At 40.6% G+C, this 17,509-nt stretch overlaps 2 protein-coding genes across 6 annotated transcripts in view; one reads left to right on the top strand and one right to left on the bottom strand.

Moving 5' to 3' along the window:
- The window catches only part of TARS1 (threonyl-tRNA synthetase 1), a 196,556-nt gene that overhangs the window by 68,485 nt on the left and 110,562 nt on the right, over window positions 1-17,509 (bottom strand). The gene's annotated exons all lie outside the window — the stretch shown is intronic.
- Window positions 1-17,509, top strand: part of NPR3 (natriuretic peptide receptor 3) — a 50,704-nt gene that overhangs the window by 25,971 nt on the left and 7,224 nt on the right. The window contains exons 4-7 of one of the 2 annotated variants that reach the window (XM_083575738.1): window positions 8,333-8,468; window positions 12,126-12,220; window positions 14,661-14,793; window positions 16,979-17,063. In XM_083575738.1, the coding sequence (XP_083431864.1) occupies window positions 8,333-8,468; window positions 12,126-12,220; window positions 14,661-14,793; window positions 16,979-17,063 (449 nt within the window). Of the gene's footprint in view, window positions 1-8,332; window positions 8,469-12,125; window positions 12,221-14,660; window positions 14,794-16,975; window positions 17,064-17,509 lie in introns of both variants that reach the window. The other variant, XM_083575737.1, reaches the window with a different exon arrangement.

Below are 17,509 nucleotides of genomic sequence, written 5' to 3'. Positions count from 1 at the left end.
AGGGGCTGAATGGATGAGGCATTTGTATGAACTACTGACTTCATCTGGGTGTCGTATGTGTGATTTCTGCAATGGCAGTGACTCTTAAAGTGTCCTTGTCCATTGGCCATAGTGGTGTATTTTGTTTGTTTTTAAATAAAGTTTTATAAACTTAGTAATGGTTAAATACAGTTCAAAATGATTTAATTATAATACAGTATAATACAGAAATAAGTATGGTATATTTATACTCTTATTTCCATTCAATACAAAAACAGATGCAAAAAAAAGGTAGCTACACAAGAATACAAAAAATAAAAACAGAAAACTAACCTAAAAAACCCCAGTTGTTTCCAATTTTCTAAAGTTCACAACAGTTGAAATACACACACACGTGGGCCTGCTGTGCCAACTTTTAAACATCTTCTGAAAACTTCTCTATTCCACCAGGCCTATGCAGGCAATTAAGAATACATCCTTCCACAGTGTTTAATTGATGTCCGTTTTAACTTTTTATTGTACAGACTTATTGCTGATATGAGAGATACCAGTTGCTAAAAGTGCAGTGGCTCTAAGATCTGCCACAGACCCTTGTTTTTGTTTTTTTTAAGATGTGCAGAGAATCCGAAGCGTATATTGGTTTCAGGACTATGTCGATACACATTTAACTTGGGGTGGACATGCCCATTCCATGGCATAAATTCTGTAGCTGCTGTTTTCCAAGTTACCGGTAGCTGGCATGTGGATTTGTGATAACTGATGAATGAATCATGCAGAAAGCTAATTTTCGTGACATAGTAAGGGGTTTTGTAGTCAAAGAGCGGTAGGAGAACTATTACTAGCTGTTACCACCAGTATAGTCTAGTGGATAGACAGAAGCAAGAAAGCTTGTGTTCAAAACCCTGTGGGGCCACGAAGCTCACTGGGTGTCTTCAACCAGAAATAATCTTTTAGCCAGGATGCAGAACCTGTGACCTTCCGGGTGGTGCTGGACTACAGGTCAAATTACCACACACACCTCCCAACTGAGACCATGCAGACTTTGTATGCATGACAGTAGCCCAATCAGTGCCAACCAATGACAGAATGGTGCGTACCCAATGAGGAAACTTTGAGAAGCCACAAGCCACAGCGAGTATAGCAAAGTGGCCTATTAGAGAACAGGGATGCCACATTCCATTCTGGAGCATGAGGGTTGAGTCGCGTTGGGTTCCGGGTTGTGTAGTTTAGTTGAGATTGAATGTCTCTAGTAGCAGCCTTTGGTGTATGCCCATGTGTGTGGATTTTTGGCCCACTCAAAGCACAGCCTTTGATTTAATTTGAATGTTTAGCATTCTCTGTTTGCTCACTGGCCATATTTTTTATGTATTACATAGATAATCTGCCTTTCTCTGAAGGATCTAAAGGCTGTGTACACTGCACAGTGTTTTGAACACATAGGGTATCCAAATGAAAGTGAGCATGCACACTCAGAACACAATAATCCAGTACAAGTTAAATACAAGCTTCATCTTCGCAAGGAGCAATAAATATGTAATAATAATGTTATAAGAAAAAACTGCTCCTTTTTCCCTTATGGGGTATCCAAGAGTCCCTATAGAGTCCTTGTGTAGGTTCTCTATCAGTAGGAGAAAATAACAGAGGCCAGCCAGAGAATATTGAGAAGCAAAGCAGCTAGTAAGCATGATCTTTATTAAACTGTTACAACAGGGCCTTATCTGATTGCCTTTTCTAGGTAGCCTGGCTATTCCTTTGAGATGGTAAATACTTAGTTCCTGAATCTCTTATGCATATTGATAGTGTGCTCAGCTTAACAGACACTTGCCAGACTGTATTTACAGGGAGATGTAAGCCCCTACAGTCCAAAGACAGTTGGAAAGCTTTCCCCATTTCCTTCCTCCTTGCAGAGGAATATTTGAGGTCAATTTGGGAGTGTCAAAATGGCTTCAGGATTGTTCTCCTGTGCTATTTCAGACACGTGGTTTATATACTTATGTATGTATTTACCTTGTACATTTATGAACATTTATTGTATATATATATAAGACCTTAGAATTCCTATAACAACAATAATAGGAGTCAATACCTCTTTTGAACACCAGATAACAATGAAAGTTAATTGCAGGTGTGGAGTAGGCACTCCTGTGCTCAGGTTCTGCTTGTGGCTTTCCCACAGGCATCTAGTTGGCCACTGTGAGAACAGGATGCTGGACTAGATGGGCTATTGGCCTGATCCAGCAGGCTCCTCTTCCGACCCCCAACCCTGTGTTAGCCTAACATAACCACCTTTTCAACATCTATCTGGTTGACAAGTGTTTGGGATTATCAAGAGACAAATACTGCCAGTGTGCCCTGCTTGTGAACCTTACTGTCAGGGAACTGCCATCGGAGCCAGAGGCGGAGGCAAGGCTCCAGAGCGATGCTGGAGAGGGGCCCAGCAGAGAGAGAGGCAGCCCATCTGCTGGGGAAGGAAATCAGCGTAACACCAGGGGTGAAGGGGGGCAGATGGGGGAATTGGCGAAGGGGCTCCAGGACTCCTCGCCGGAGACCAGCGGGGAGAGCACGGGTCCTCCGCTGCCCACACCCACCCTGCGAAGACTTCCGCACAGGGAGAGTAGGTGGAGACTTGGCGTCAAAGAACTTCTTTGCTGGAAGAAGTTCAAGAAACGCCCACTGACGGATTCTGCCAGCGACTGAAACAGCCACGGAGTGAAGGGCTGTCCAGACAGAAAGGGTTTAACCAGGTAACCTAGCCAGGAGTGGCGGCAACTTACGCACGAGCAACCCCTATAACCATTACACTTACTGAGTATGGCTGGCCACTCAGAGAACAAATAGAGTAAGGATAAATAGAACCAACCTAGCTTTCCTTTGCTCTTTGTAACAAAAAGTGATGTCAGCTTAATTCTGGAAGGAATGGGATTTCTGATGCAGAGCCAAAGGGTCTGTCTCTCCTAGAGCTTGATTCAAAGCCTATTTAAATCCATTTTTAAAAAAACAAACCTTGGCTTCATATCGGATCCTAAATCTAATGAAGTGGCAATTTGTTTTTCAATAGTAGGAAGACAATAAGAGGAACCATTGGTGATGTATGTGGGGTGGATAATATTTATGGGATTTATTGTAAGTTTACAAGTAAACATTGCCAGGAGCTTACAGCCATTTATTTTCTGGTTAACCACTTCAAAAACAGTGTGGTAATAAAAAAGATACAATTGGGAACCCTAATAAGATCTACTGTTTGCAGATAAAGGACTTTGCTTCCTTGTTTGTAAGCTATTTGTCACTGTGGTATATATATATAGTCCCTTTTTTTTACTGTAGCGCTCTTGCACAGACCAGGGGCAGGATACATTTATACTGCATCAAAAGGACAGGCTGTGGCTGTTCCAAAATCAGTCAATTTTCAACTTTGAAATGTAAGGGTGGGAAGCAACCAGAAATGAATCAAAGCAAATTAATTTACCTCCTAGAGCTACAAAAACAAGGTGATTATTCAAAGGAAGCATAATCCTTAGGGCATGTTTACACTACAAATGAACTTTTATTTATTAAAATTAAAACATTTCTAGCCCACCTTTCTGTGTCAGATAAAATGCCCAAAGTACCTATTATGGTATTACAGGTAAATGAGGCAGTCACCTCAGGCAGAGGGGTTTTAGGTATAACAAAAAGACAGAATTGCTAGTTATTTAGTTTATTTTTGTTGTATTTTAACTCCCAGGAAAAAGGCTGGTGTGGGATCTTCAGTCTCAGGTGCCAAAATAATTTGGCCAAGCTTAGGTACTATGGACTTTGACTGAGAGTAAATGGAGGGCAAGTGCCATTTGCTGTTCTGCCTCAGAGGACAAACTTTCTTGAGCTGCTCCTGTTCCTTTACGGAATTTAAGACTCCAAATGCTAAAGGAAATCTCAGCACCTTACGTACCTGTAATGCATGACAATTCACTAAAAAAAATGGGCACTTTCCCAAACCCTTATGAATATAAGCATTATGATACAATGCGGTTTCTGCACATGCAGTAGAGGGAAGTGAGGGGAAGATGGGGCTCATCAACCTGGGAAGTTAGACCTAGGAGAAGGAAAACTCTGATCCTTGCTGCCTTCTGGGATATTTTTGGGAGAAGTAAAGGCTAAGAATCAAACCCTACACAAATCTGGAGTGAGGTCCCTGAGACAGTTGGCTGGCACCTTGCATGCCTTCATCCGGCATCTGCTCTCCAGGGTCTCAAGCAAAAGACTTTCCTCCTCCACCTCTATGTGCAGTGAGCATGTTTATGGGCCGTAGGTTTGCATGCTTTCTCCTTGCTCCTGTTTCCAGTACTAAGCATGCTAACCTCATATCACCCTTTTGAAATCTTTAGAATGGACTAAAGGAAATGCCATTGACCTTAGGAAGAGATAAGGGCTCATCAACATGCACAACTATTGCAAAATAATCTTAAGTGTTCACAGTGTGCTGAAGTTGTGAAATTTTGTAATGAACTGCACTCTTTTCGAGGTCTCTGAATACCATTTATTTTATCTGTACTGAACTTTTGTGCTATAAAACAAAAGCTAAATAAGTGTTCGTTGCACAAAATCTAGGCCATATTTTTTTTAGACATCATAGCACCGCCAGTTCCTAGTTTTCACTGAGATGGTAAACCTGTGTCTGGAGTTCTGTATTATTTCAGATTGCAGGTTCGGGCTTACATGACTGAATGCTTCTCCACACAATCCCCTCTTCAAGTAGAAAACTAAATATCAGGGAACTAAATTCTGGTTTAGCCTTCTTCCATTCATGCCAATTTTATTTGTGCAGGCATCTTTTTCATAATGCATACCAGGAAGGTTAAGTTAGAACACCCCTATTTTATATTCTTCGCTCCCCTCTCATGGAAGAGTAGTCATGAGCCCCCTCTGGCTGCCTGAAGTTGTACAGTCTACCTTCAGGTTTTCCACCCTAGTGAGCAGGCCACTGTTTTGCATTTGAAAGCTGCCCATAATGTCTGGAAAGTGAAATGCCAGAATTCCAGTGATGTAATTGCCAACCTTGTGCCAAAAGATAACACTGTTCCTGCTTGTTAACTAAGTAAATATCTGAGACCTGGGGAGTGGACAGTTAATATCATAACCCCACCCCCCTCTTATTTCTGCATACCATCTAGTTGCCCAGAAGGAGCTGATAAAACATCTGGCACTACCAAATCATGATAGCTAGGTGGCTCACTTCCAGGGGCTATTTCATCTTCCTCATTTGTGTAAGTGGCAGGTTGTCTGATTTTTTAAATTATTATTTTGCCTTATGGGGTTCTCTGATAAGCAATGGTAGCAATGCCTTCAGACATCAGAACTACTCCTACATGGATATCCCTTGTTTAGGAGTAGGCAACCCTGTCTCCCAACTTCTCTAAAGAGCTTATGTCCTCTGCCCTCCTGCTTAAGCCCTTTTTGACACTGTTTCTCCTATTAGCCATTTACCTCTGCTGCAGGCATCTCTTTGGGGTTCCTCCCAAAGCATATACCAGCTTCAGTAGGAGGATTTTTCTCGATATTGCATGTTAGGCGCAAAGTTGCATTTCATGTCCAGTTTGGCTCTAGGAGTCTCAAGGTTAACTTTAAACTAATCAGTCTTTACAGTGCGCTTTTGCTTGTTCTCCCATACAGGAATTCACATTCTCTTTCATCTAAACACACACAGATCTTTTATATACTCCATCAGTACCAGTTTGTTCATGCCCTTTTCTGGCTCATACTGGAACCACTTAATGATACAGGCCTGAACCAAGCTTGATAGCTGAGAGTGATAGGCTGGCCCCACACTTTCTGCCCCAGTCATCATGAGTGATGGGACTGTAGATGTGGGGGTCGTTCCTGTGCTCTGTCACTCTCTGTCACTGAATTGTCCTGCCCCTCCAGCAAACATTAACTGAAATGGAAAGGAGGGGAAACTTTCCACATCACCTCCATCGGCCTTCCATAGAGAGAGGTCTTCACATATGATTCATATGGCCAATGGAAAGATAATCAGACTATGGGCAAGATGGAGCCTTTCTCCTGCCTCACATGGCTGAGATTCCACATGTCCCCAATTTGTATGCTACAGTTCTGTCTGTTCCTACTGTTTGAATGTCACATCATTGCTCCATCAATGAAATGGAATCTTGGATTTTCAACCTGGTGTTATTGGTTGAACATAACTGCTGCCTTAACAGTCTTATAAATCATCTGTTAGATTATTGTATAGTTTTTTTATTCTATTCTACGAGGTATTGTGAGTATACAGCTCCTGAAATTAGCAAATTGCCTTTAAGGTGTTCTCCTGTAAACACTCAGTAAATGTGCAATTCAGCCCTCTTTTGGATTACTCTCAAAGGGAAGGGGTGTAGCTCAGTGGTAGAATACAGTGGTACCTTGGGTTAGACGCTTCAGGTTACAGACTCCGTTAACCCAGAAATACTACCTCGGGTTAAGAACTTTACTTCAGGATGAGAACAGAAATCGCGTGGCGGCAGCAGCAGCAGCAGCAGAAGGCCCCATTAGCTAAAGTGGTACCTCAGGTTAAGAACAGTTTCAGGTTAAGAATGGACCTCCAGAACGAATTAAGTTCTTAACCCGAGGTACCACTGTACACACTTACATGCAGAAAGTATGCAGCTCCAAACCCTTGCATTTCTGGGTAGGGCTGGGAAAGACCCATGCCTAAAACCCTGGAGAGTCAGAGCCAGTCAATGTAGACAGTATTGAGCTGGATAGATCAATGATATTACTCCATTTGAAGCAGCTTCATTGCATTCCTAAAATAGACAGTAAAGATTCTTAAAGTGTCTTTCCACTACTTTTGATTAGTCTTACTTGCTTTTGATCCCGTTCTTCATGCCTGAATTTTCTTACTTCATATTGACTTTTGTTTCAAAGCTATATTGAACTTGAATTTTCAATGTGTACTTCAAACATATTGGAGGAACGAAATAAAAAGACAAAAATCAATACACAGTGAAAAGTGTATCACGAGCTTGCTATTGGAGACAAATCCTGCCAATTTGAAGGGGCTGCTTACATCTTTTCTGAATCCACAGGAGCTTGCCCAAAAGGCCAAGCATAGTAATTGCAACCCTGAGAGAGTACACTCACAGTTGGATTCCTTGTAGGACAATACTGACAGTACTGCTATAAAACACAAATCCATTTAATTGTTTTGGAGATTTGTAGTGGAAAGTGACATTTCATTTAGCTCATGCCATTTACTGAAAGGGCCACAAAAGATGGGGAACTTTTATTTATTGTTTTACCGCTTTAGAAAACATGCTGCTGGTTCATATTCCAACAGACAAGGAGTCTGTTGAGCAAAGTCCAGAGTTCACAGATGTGTAAGGGAGGCTTAGAGCTGGGGGAGAGCAATCATTAGACAAACAAAATAACCAGCACAGTCTGAAAAAACTTCCACAGTTACAACGGGGAGACAGTATTTCCATAGCCAATGAAGGTGCTTTGTAAAGCAGGCACTGAAGCATTTCTGCTATTCGCGGTTTGAGCAATGACAGATTATTTTACCACTACCCTAACAAGATAAAGCAGAGTTACGGTGCAATGCATGCCTACTCAGAAGTAGATACGGTCAGTGGGACTTACTTCCAGGTAAAGTTATAGATGATTTAAAGGTTTATGTGTATAAACATACAACTGAAGTAGGGTAATTGTTGTAGACTCAGAGTAAGGCCAGTAGAGAGTTTTAAGATCTCAGATTTGTATAATGCAAGGATACCCAACATGGACTACAACTTCCATTATTCTTGAATGCTAGTCATGTGTGCTGAGATCAATGGGAGCTGTAATCCAACAACTTTTGGCAGGTACCATGTTGGCTACCCCAGTGCATGTCTGCCTAATCTTTGTTGATAACTAATTGCTAGAGGCAGTCTGAAATTCACCCTGCTGCCTCCAGCCATTTTTTACGCACATAAACACACATATATAGTATATATTTTTAAAAAATACCTAAAACAAAAACATTGGGGCCGCACAAAAAAACAATTGGGTAAGGATGTTGCCTATGGGGCACAGGCTTGCTACCCTTGGCATATATGACTTAAATACAATAATCTTGAAAAAGTACATAGCCCATTTAAAATTTTCTGAAGAATGACATTCTGTTTCGTTCCATAGTTTGAATGTAGATTTTTCATCAATAAGGAGAAATGCTGTGATATATTTCTATCACTTTCTGAGACATACAAAGTTTACTTGGGTTTTTTTCTATTTAATCGACTGATCTTAATCAATTTGTACAAATTGTGGGATTTTGCTGAATGTTGCAAACATCCGCTTTGTTATGGCCCAGTATAATAATAAAGCTTTGCTTTGTCCTTAGGTTAACATGTTTGTGGAAGGATTCCATGATGCTATTATCCTCTATGTTCTGGCTTTACGGGAAGTTTTGAAAAATGGCTTCACTAAGAAAGATGGAGAAAAGATTGTCCATCAGACATGGAATAGGACATACGAAGGTAGGAATAATCAAGTGTTTGATGTGATTTTGTTTGTCCAGTCTTGGGAAAATCTGCAACTTTTTGGTTGTACCATCTAGCTTCTTAAAATTAAAACCTGCCACCTCCTGCTGATAGCATACCATAAAGTGAAAAATGAGGGAGCGTCCATTCCCCACTGGTTGTTAAAAAGTCCTTTTCTCTCCAATGCAAATTACAGTGGGGTGGGTGTGGGGGTGCGCGCACGCGCACACACACACACACACACACACACACACACACAAGAGATGTATGGGGTTACCATTCCCTTTTTTGCTTTGGCACACCTACTGCTGGAATGTGGGGCTCAGGGTGAAAAAGACCCCCACCCGTGTTGTGTTGTGTTGTGTTGTGTTGTGTTGCGCTGCGCTGCGCTGCGCTGTGCTGTCTCCAGCAATAAAAAGGGGGAAGGGGGTAGAACCATGAATAATGTTGTTCATTGAAAGGATGAGATATAAATTAAGGATTCCTAGTAGATAATTATTGGTACAAAAAAGAAGTGGCAACTTGTAATAAGGAGGTAAGAAGATAATGGTTTCCATCTACATGTGCAGTGACAGCTTTTTATCACTCCTTTACATACCACCTTATGCCTCACATATTGTATTTGGAAGGTTTTCCCTACCTCTGGTTATCTACACATACGTATGTATTAACAGGGACAACATACACAAAAATGGAGACTGTGACATGTTTAAACAGGGTGTATAGATAGCATGCCTGCACAGTAGATATTAAAAAACTACATTAAATAGCCCCCTTTTGTCTACATTTTTATAGCATCACTGTCAGTAATTTTATATACAAAGAAAACCCTTATAATAATAGGTTAGCTGTCATCATTAAGGTTCTTGGCTCCTTCCTTGTTTTTGAAGATTGCAGCCATTTGACTCTTTCATGTGCATATATTAGCATGCTTCCTTAGATTGCTTCATCTTTTCCATTTAGGTTTTATAACTGAAAAGCTGGGTTTAATAAAAATGCCAAAATGCCAAGTCCCCCTTCCTTTTCTTTGCTGTATTAGATTTTGAACAGCTTTTTGTGTGTGCGTTCAGAAATGTTTCAAGGTCTCCATTTGCTATTTTAGATTGTGCATGCCAAAGTGTTCAGGGTTTTCAGTGCCAAACCTTTTGGGTCCTTCTGCCCCACCCGCATCCTGCCAATCTTAGAATCTATGAATATGTTCAAACTCCAGAACACACACCCGTACATTAAACTTTGTAAGGTCAGCTGGCCCTTACTGGTAAGACCAAGCTGCTCTTGCCAGATACATCTTGTCATTTCTTACAGTGTAAGATTACCACAATTTCCAGTGGAAGTACTTAAACTGAAAGGAAATATTTCCTTTAGATAAGAACCCAACAATGAGTTCTGAAATTGGAACAGCTATGAAAAACATAATGGACCACTTTCTCGGCTTCAGTGAGTTTTTCTTTCTCACAGTAATGGAGAGGCATTTGGTTGGAAAGGACAAGAATTTTATCCTGTCCAAGTCTTTATACTGATCCAGGTGGCGGGTGGCACTGTGGTCTAAACCACTGAGCCTCTTGGGCCTGCTGATCAGAAGGTTGGCGGTTCAAATCCCCGCAACAGGGTGAGCTCCCATTGCTCTGTCCCAGCTCCTGCCAACCTAGCAGTTCAAAAGCACGTCAGTGCAAGGAGATAAATAGGTACTGCTATGGTGGGAAGGTAAACAGCATTTCCGTGTGCTCTGGTTTCCCTCACGGTGTTCCATTGTGCCAAAAGCGGTTTAGTCATGCTGGCCACATGACCCAGAAAGCTGTCTGTGGACAAACATTGGTTCCCTCAGCCTGAAAGCGAGATGAGCACCTCAACCCCATAATCGCCTTTGACTGAACTTAAGCGTTCAGGGGTCAGGGATCCAGGAGCTCAACACATTGAGCCCCAACAGTAATCCACATAATCCAAACAACAGTACAGTGGTACCTCGGGTTACATACGCTTCAGGTTACAGACGCTTCAGGTTACAGACTCAGCTAACCCAGAAATATTACCTCGGGTTAAGAACTTTGCTTCAGGATGAGAACAGAAATCGTGCAGCAGCAGCAGGAGGAGGCCCCATTAGCTAAAGTGGTGCTTCAGGTTAAGAACGAACCTCCGGAATGAATTAAGTACTTAACCCGTGGTACCACTGTAGATCAAAAGACAGTAACAAATAGTGATGGGTTAGCCAACTACCAGCAGGGGAAGGAGGAGTCTCCATCATGGGTTAAGAGAGTTTAGCTGCTCTCTTGCATCAGTGGACTCTGCTGTCTCATGCCTTATATACACAGCCAATCACTGCACTCTGCAAGGGTGAGCCTCCTTCAGATGCCATTTCTTCAGGAGGGCCATTCTGCATGATGTTGGAATCGGGTCTTTAGTGTGGTTGCAACTACCCTTCGGATCTTCCTCCCACCACATAACAGATTGGCAGTATCTATGTTATCATTCTGGTGCCTATTGAAGCCCTTCCCTTATTCAACAAATCTTTCAAGAGGATATTCTTTTAAAATCCCAGTCTGTGTCTGTACTGAACTTGAAATTGTTTTTAGCTATCTTTTTAACTTTGGAATGTTTTATGGGAAGTGATTCACAAATGAAATAAATAAGAATGATAGAAAATTATAATAGGCAGAAATTGAAGGGCTGCACCAAAGAAGCCTGAGGATGGTGTTATTTCTGTTCCTGATACTCAACTTGAATGTGATTTTTATTGTAAGAACCTTTTTTAAACTTAATTTGAGAGCCTTTCCAGGCTATAAAGCAGGATACCATTATCCTAAATAAATCAGTAATTATGATTTTACTTTAAAAAAATAAGGATTATTCTAGTACCATATGCATTATACATGCATTATACCAGAGCAGTAAACATGGGACTGCTTATGAAGATAGCCAGTGTAGTGCAGTGAGTAGTGCTGGATTTAGACTGAAGAGACCTTAAGCCAGTTTCTGTCTCTCAACCTACTTCACAGAGTTGCTGTGAGGATAGAAGGGTAGCAGGAAGAACCATGTAACATGCTGTTAAGGATTTCTAGCCTCATAGTTGCCACTCTTTCTCAAAATAATCTATGCCATCTCAAAAGGTGAATGTATTAGAGATTGATACATTCAATAAGAGATTGAGTGTTTGCGGGGTGGGGAGGCTCGTTTAATTTCATTGTACACAGGTTGTACAATGACAATAAAGGTATTATTATTATTAGGACTCTTTGCTTGCCTTTTGACTTGAGATGAGTAGATGCATTAAACTATTAGCTTCCTCAAATATTCCAGGGCCTAGACTTTCCTGTATAAAATTATTTTTCCCCTTAATGGCTTTTTAAAAATCAGCAAAATAGGGGTTCTGAAATAGGACTTATGCCCCGCAGGGGCTGTGTGTGTGTGTGTGTGTGTGAGAGAGAGAGAGAGAGAGAGAGAGAGAGAGAGAGAGAGAGAAAAGAAATGTTAGGAATTTTAGGAATGCAGCCCCAGAGGTAAAATTACAATTTCTTTTGGAATGCCAACAGAAGTACTGGAAGACTAATGAGGTTTTCTGCCATATCAGTCTCTAATAATTCTGCCATTTGCTTTTCTTGGAAGCATTATGTGCTGTCAACTCATTAATTTTTAAATTTCTCACCTGCCACTCTCTAGGCATTGCAGGGCCAGTATCCATAGATGCCAATGGAGAAAGATATGGAGATTTTTCTGTGATTGCAATGACTGATCCAGAAACTGGAATGCAGCAGGTAAGTGCTGAAATAATGCTAAATGCTAGGCTGGAACAAGGATTCGGTGGCAAAATGTTTATTGACTCTACCGTGGGCAAGACATATTATGTCTCTTGCAGTCTCCATTTCTACTAAACCAATTAAGGAAAGAATTTAAACTGATCACTGTTACAAGTCCTTCTTACTAACCCTTCAGCAGAACCTCATAAGAAAGCTTGATGTGCAGGGATTGGAACAAACTGCCATTAAAACACACACACACACACACAATTTCTTACTGGATTATTACTGGATCATCATCAGCCTGAAAAATATGATATGGCAACCTAGACTCTTGAATTCAAGATCTTAATGAATGTGGGAGACTGCATACATTTTCAAAGAAAATGAAAAGTATTCATGACCTTGTTTAGCTAGGCTGGTCATCAAAAGCAAGAGATACAATGAGGCCAAAGGAGAGTGCCTTGAGTATTGGTACTGTGAAATTAAACACTACAATTGCATAATAGCACTACAGGGTCCTTGGTTTACAAATGTCATGGTCTTCATCTGTAGAAATTAAAGACAGCATTCAACCAATAATATTACATGCTAGAGTGAAAATCCAGATATATATATCAGATGTGGATAATATCCTAGACAGTGGCATTGTTCAGAAGGTTTTAGTTGCAGGGAACAAGAAACTAAATATGAGGCAGCAGAGAGGTGAAATTTTCTGGAAATTTTGAAGCCATGGGAAGCAAATTCCCCAGGGTAAAACAGAAATATATTCAGCTCTTAATTTCTTATCAGCACTAAACTTATTCTACTGCTTTAACCTTTAATGATATAACATGGATCACTTATAGCTAGTGAGTGTATAAAATCAAACTATTTGCCTTATACAGAACAATCCCATGCATATTCATTCAGACATAAAATCTGCTGTTTAGTTGAGCTTCCTCCTCGTTAAACAAATAGAACTTCAGCCTCAAAAATATAAATGCCTTAAACTGCAATCCTATAGAAATCAGAATGTCACAGTGAGCTAAAAATCAGAATGCCTAGCACTAGTACCTCTTCCCCCCCTCCATTCCTTAACCTGTGTATTTCCCTTCCCAGACCCAAATCTTGCTGTTTCTCACCACCAATTAAACTGTTTGCATGTGTCTGCATGTGTACCTGCCTGGTTGCCTGCCTGCATCTCTGTGTCACATGTGGCTGGCCCATGGTGACCCCTGGCTTTGCCTACCCCAGCCCCATCCGCAGTTAGCTGCCCTGCCCTCTGCTCAGTCCTTCACCCCACCAGCTTCAGGGGTCAGCAGCCGCAGCTAGTTACATTTCAAGAAGAATGTTGGTAAAATGGAAATAATGGCTTATAAAGTATAGTAATGTCATTTGCTGCATAAACTGCTAAGATTAGTTGGGAAATTGTACATATAAACCTGTTAACTGTAAGGACAGTGAATTGGTTTGATCTGGTGTCAACCAGACTGTTTGCTGTTATGGTGCTTTTGATTGATTTGTGTGTGTAATATTGTGCTGCCTTGGCCATACACTAAGACCTGACTGACTGATAACATGGAAGATGTCAGAAAAGAACTATAAAGATTATTACAGGTCCAGAAGTCATCTGAGGAAAGGCTGAAGGACACAGCCTGTTAACCGAAAACCTTGGAGTGGAGGGGAAGTGCACATGGGAAGGATAATATTGACCCCAGTCTCTACATATATTCATGTGCAGCTCTTATCTATGACAGGAATTCCAGCAATTGCATGATTGGACTTTTTTGTATATTTAGTACATCCTTTCTGTTTCCCTTTGGAAGCCTCACTCATGTCACATTCCAGCTTCTTTCCATTTTGTGTTTGTTGACATCATTCATTTTGCTGGGATTGTCTCATCCTAATTTATAATGCTGACCTCTCTTTGTTGGTGCTGGTGGTAATATTAGTTTATTTGGAAGGTTCATTCCCACTGGTCATGAAAACTTTAGTTTCTAAGCGGAATGCAGCCAAACCAATTTAGGCTTGACCAGCAAATCTTTATCTGATAATTTGGTGTCTAGAATGTGATAAATAAAATGAACCTAAAATGAAGTAAACATACATTTTAATGAAAAACAGAGTAGTTTGGGACCACAAAAAATAGAGGTGTGGTGGTGGAGAACAAGAGCCAAGCACATAGCCCAAAGAGCTCTGACAGCCATACACAAATGACAGCAATAATTTACACACCATTCGGTGAAGTAAACAAAAGTTTATGTGTTGGACATTTGGTCCCTCCGATTTATGATCCAAAATTTTATGGCTCCAGCAATTATGTATTTCAGTTGATGGATTTTTGGATGCGAATCTGAAAAGTGTATGTTATATGTAACAGAGATTAAGCTAGCTGATATACCCCTGTTTTCTCCCTATTTCCAGAAGCTGGTTGGAAATAGACTGTCATTTTGCTATATATCTATTTTCTTCACAGGTTATTTGGAACTATTATGGAAAGCACGGACGGCTTGAAATGCTTCCAAATGTAAATTACCCCTGGAAGCTCAAAGCAAGAACAGATGACAGCCGAGGTTTGGAACACCCAAGCAACACACCCTGCAAATCATGTAAGTTTACTGAGGTTAACTTCTCCTTTCCAAATCTGCAACAGACAGCAGTCCATGTTAAGGAATTGCGCTTGTTCTCAGATACACTTCTGTATCAATATCAATACTACAAATAACAACCTGACCAGAGGAAATTTACTGAGGCTCAATTTACGTATAGCTAATGTTCATGGGAAAATCTGGGATAGTTTCTTTCAAAATGTGAAGATGGAACACTGGCAAAGTGGGTATGTGCAAATGATTTTGTATATTGGTAATAGCATCAAGATTTCCCAAGCAAAAGGTTGCAAAGCAGAGAGCCAATGTGGTATAGTGGTTAGAGTGTCGGACCTGGGACACCCGGGTTCCAGTCCCCACTCAGCAAAGAAACTCACTGGGTGACCTTGGGCCAGTCACTGTATCTCAGCCCAACTACCTCACAGGGTTGTTGTAAAGATAAAATAGGGAGCAGGAGAGCTATGTGCACCACCTTGAGCTCCTTGGAGGAAAGATGGGATATTAAAAAAATAAATAAATAAATAACCTTGCTGAAACCCCCAGAAGAGAATAGTGGTGCTGCAGATGGAGCTAGGTGGGATAAAGGATTAAATGGGAGAAGATACAGAGATGCAGTTGAAATGAAGCTGTCATGAGGTGAGTGTAAATGCTGAACAGGCACAAGAATGAATCAGGCCCAAAGTTTATTAAGCTTTGAAACGGTTGGCATAGAATGGCTGAGGGAACCAAAGCATTCTGGCAGCCTGCCTTATAGCCTAACTGATGTCGAAAGGAAAGTCAGCTTCTTCGCTACAGACTGCTCTTTCTACCTGCTGTGACCAACCATAGAATGTAAATGGTACCAAGGTACCCAAAATGGTCCAGAAGCAAGACATTACCCCCAGAGCCCTTAAGGGGTCTCCCAAAGAAGGCATTCAGTGAAATCACTCCCACCTGCTCTCAAACTATGCTCTCCCTGCCTAGTGCCACAGCAGTAGAGCAAGTTGTGATACAATTATTGATGCAAGAGACTGAAAGCACTGGGAAAGAAAATATCCTTGTTAGGAGGAAGGCGGAAAAAAAACTGGAACCAAATGGTTGATTAGGAATTTAGGTAAAATTCCTTCCTGGCACTATCACCCAGTGACCGGCAATTAGCCCATAACAAAGTAAGCAAGCAGAAGAAACATCCAAGAATTAGGAAGAGTGGGAGGGCAATTTAAGAACTCTCCACCCCATCCCCACCAGGATAGGAGCCAGAATTTATAGTCCAGAAGTGCACCAGATGGATTGAATTCCTTAGAGCAAGTCAGAACTTTGCTCCACCTAGTGCAATACTGTCTACACTGACTGGCAGTAGTTCTCCAGAGTCTTACCCAGTCCTTGGTGGAAGAGGCTGGGACCTTTTGTATGAAAGGCAAATGATTTGCCACCTAGCTTCACTCCCTTTCCACCTCCTATCCATGCCCAACTGACATTTGCTAACTGACCAAGGAGCAGGTCCCACAATGCAGCCAAGGTGGTAGTCATGTTGTTGGCTCACTTCCTATCTCCCAGCATCAATATAAAAGAAGGCAGATTTTCATAAATTTGAGAAGATTTGAATTGCACGGATGAACCATTTCAACACACACACACACGAAAATCACAGCAAAAAACAGCATATGGATGTAAAAAGTTGTATTGCAACCCATCCTAAGGTAATTCATTATTGACTGAGAATTACTGTTGCCCAGTGCCCTCAAGGCGTGTTGGAGAGAAAATACATGCCTTCCCTTTAAAAAGGTCAGTTCAACATTTTTAATAAAATGTTTCATTTTAAACTTTGGGATTTCTGTTAGCGTTTATTGAAATTTATTAGCTGACTGATTTATTGTGATTTGAATGGTATATTTCAATGTTTGTTTTTAATGGAAACTGTATCTGAGTTTTAATGTAAGCCGCCTTGTATAGTCTCAAAAGGTGGCTTAGAAATAACTGAAATAAATCAGCAGCACTTCAGAGTGTGACAACAATAAGCTCCAAGGTAAACATAAAGGAAGATAATAAAAGCAGTTGGAATTATAGAAAAGTTTCTTTGGATTCAAAATGGATTTTGAATAGATTTGTTTATAATATTACATTGATCATTTATTCAGTCATTCTGTGAGCTTGAACATATTTCTTTGTGATTTGCTATTGGTTATTTCTTTTTTAATTTTTCAAGCAGGTGGTCTAGGAGAGTCAGCAGTTACAGGAATTGTTGTGGGTGCCTTGCTAGGAGCAGGATTGTTGATGGCTTTCTACTTTTTCAGGTTGGTTCTGTTTGGGGGGAAAATATTGCCTACATTTTATAATTTGTATAAAGCAAATCAATCATTAGAGAAACAAGCCATGGTTTGTTGAATCATCTGTGGGGCAGATTGTGGTTAATTTATGTGCTTTATTTATTTTGAGGAGTGGACAGGTACTTAATATTGCTGATTTTTTAATGTTGTGAACTTTATGAGCAGTTTTGTATTGCACTCTGTTTTATTATAGTTGTAATTGTATTATTATTCCATTAGTGTAAGATACATTCAGTGTTTATTACTTGTAAACGAGGTCTATAAATATTTTTTGGTAGTAACAACATGTAAGAATTTAGTCAGAATAACAATTAATTATCAAATTAGATATGTTTGAGTATTTAGATTTTACTGAATTGTGCGTGGACTTTAATGGGGCAGTCCCAATTTCACTGAAGAACACAAATACAGAA

Source organism: Podarcis filfolensis (assembly GCF_964270895.1).
Source record: "Podarcis filfolensis genome assembly, chromosome: 11".
In the NCBI taxonomy this organism is placed as follows: Eukaryota; Metazoa; Chordata; class Lepidosauria; order Squamata; family Lacertidae; genus Podarcis; species Podarcis filfolensis.
The sequence above is the reverse complement of the archived record's forward strand: the minus strand, read 5'-3'. Positions and strand labels throughout refer to the sequence as shown.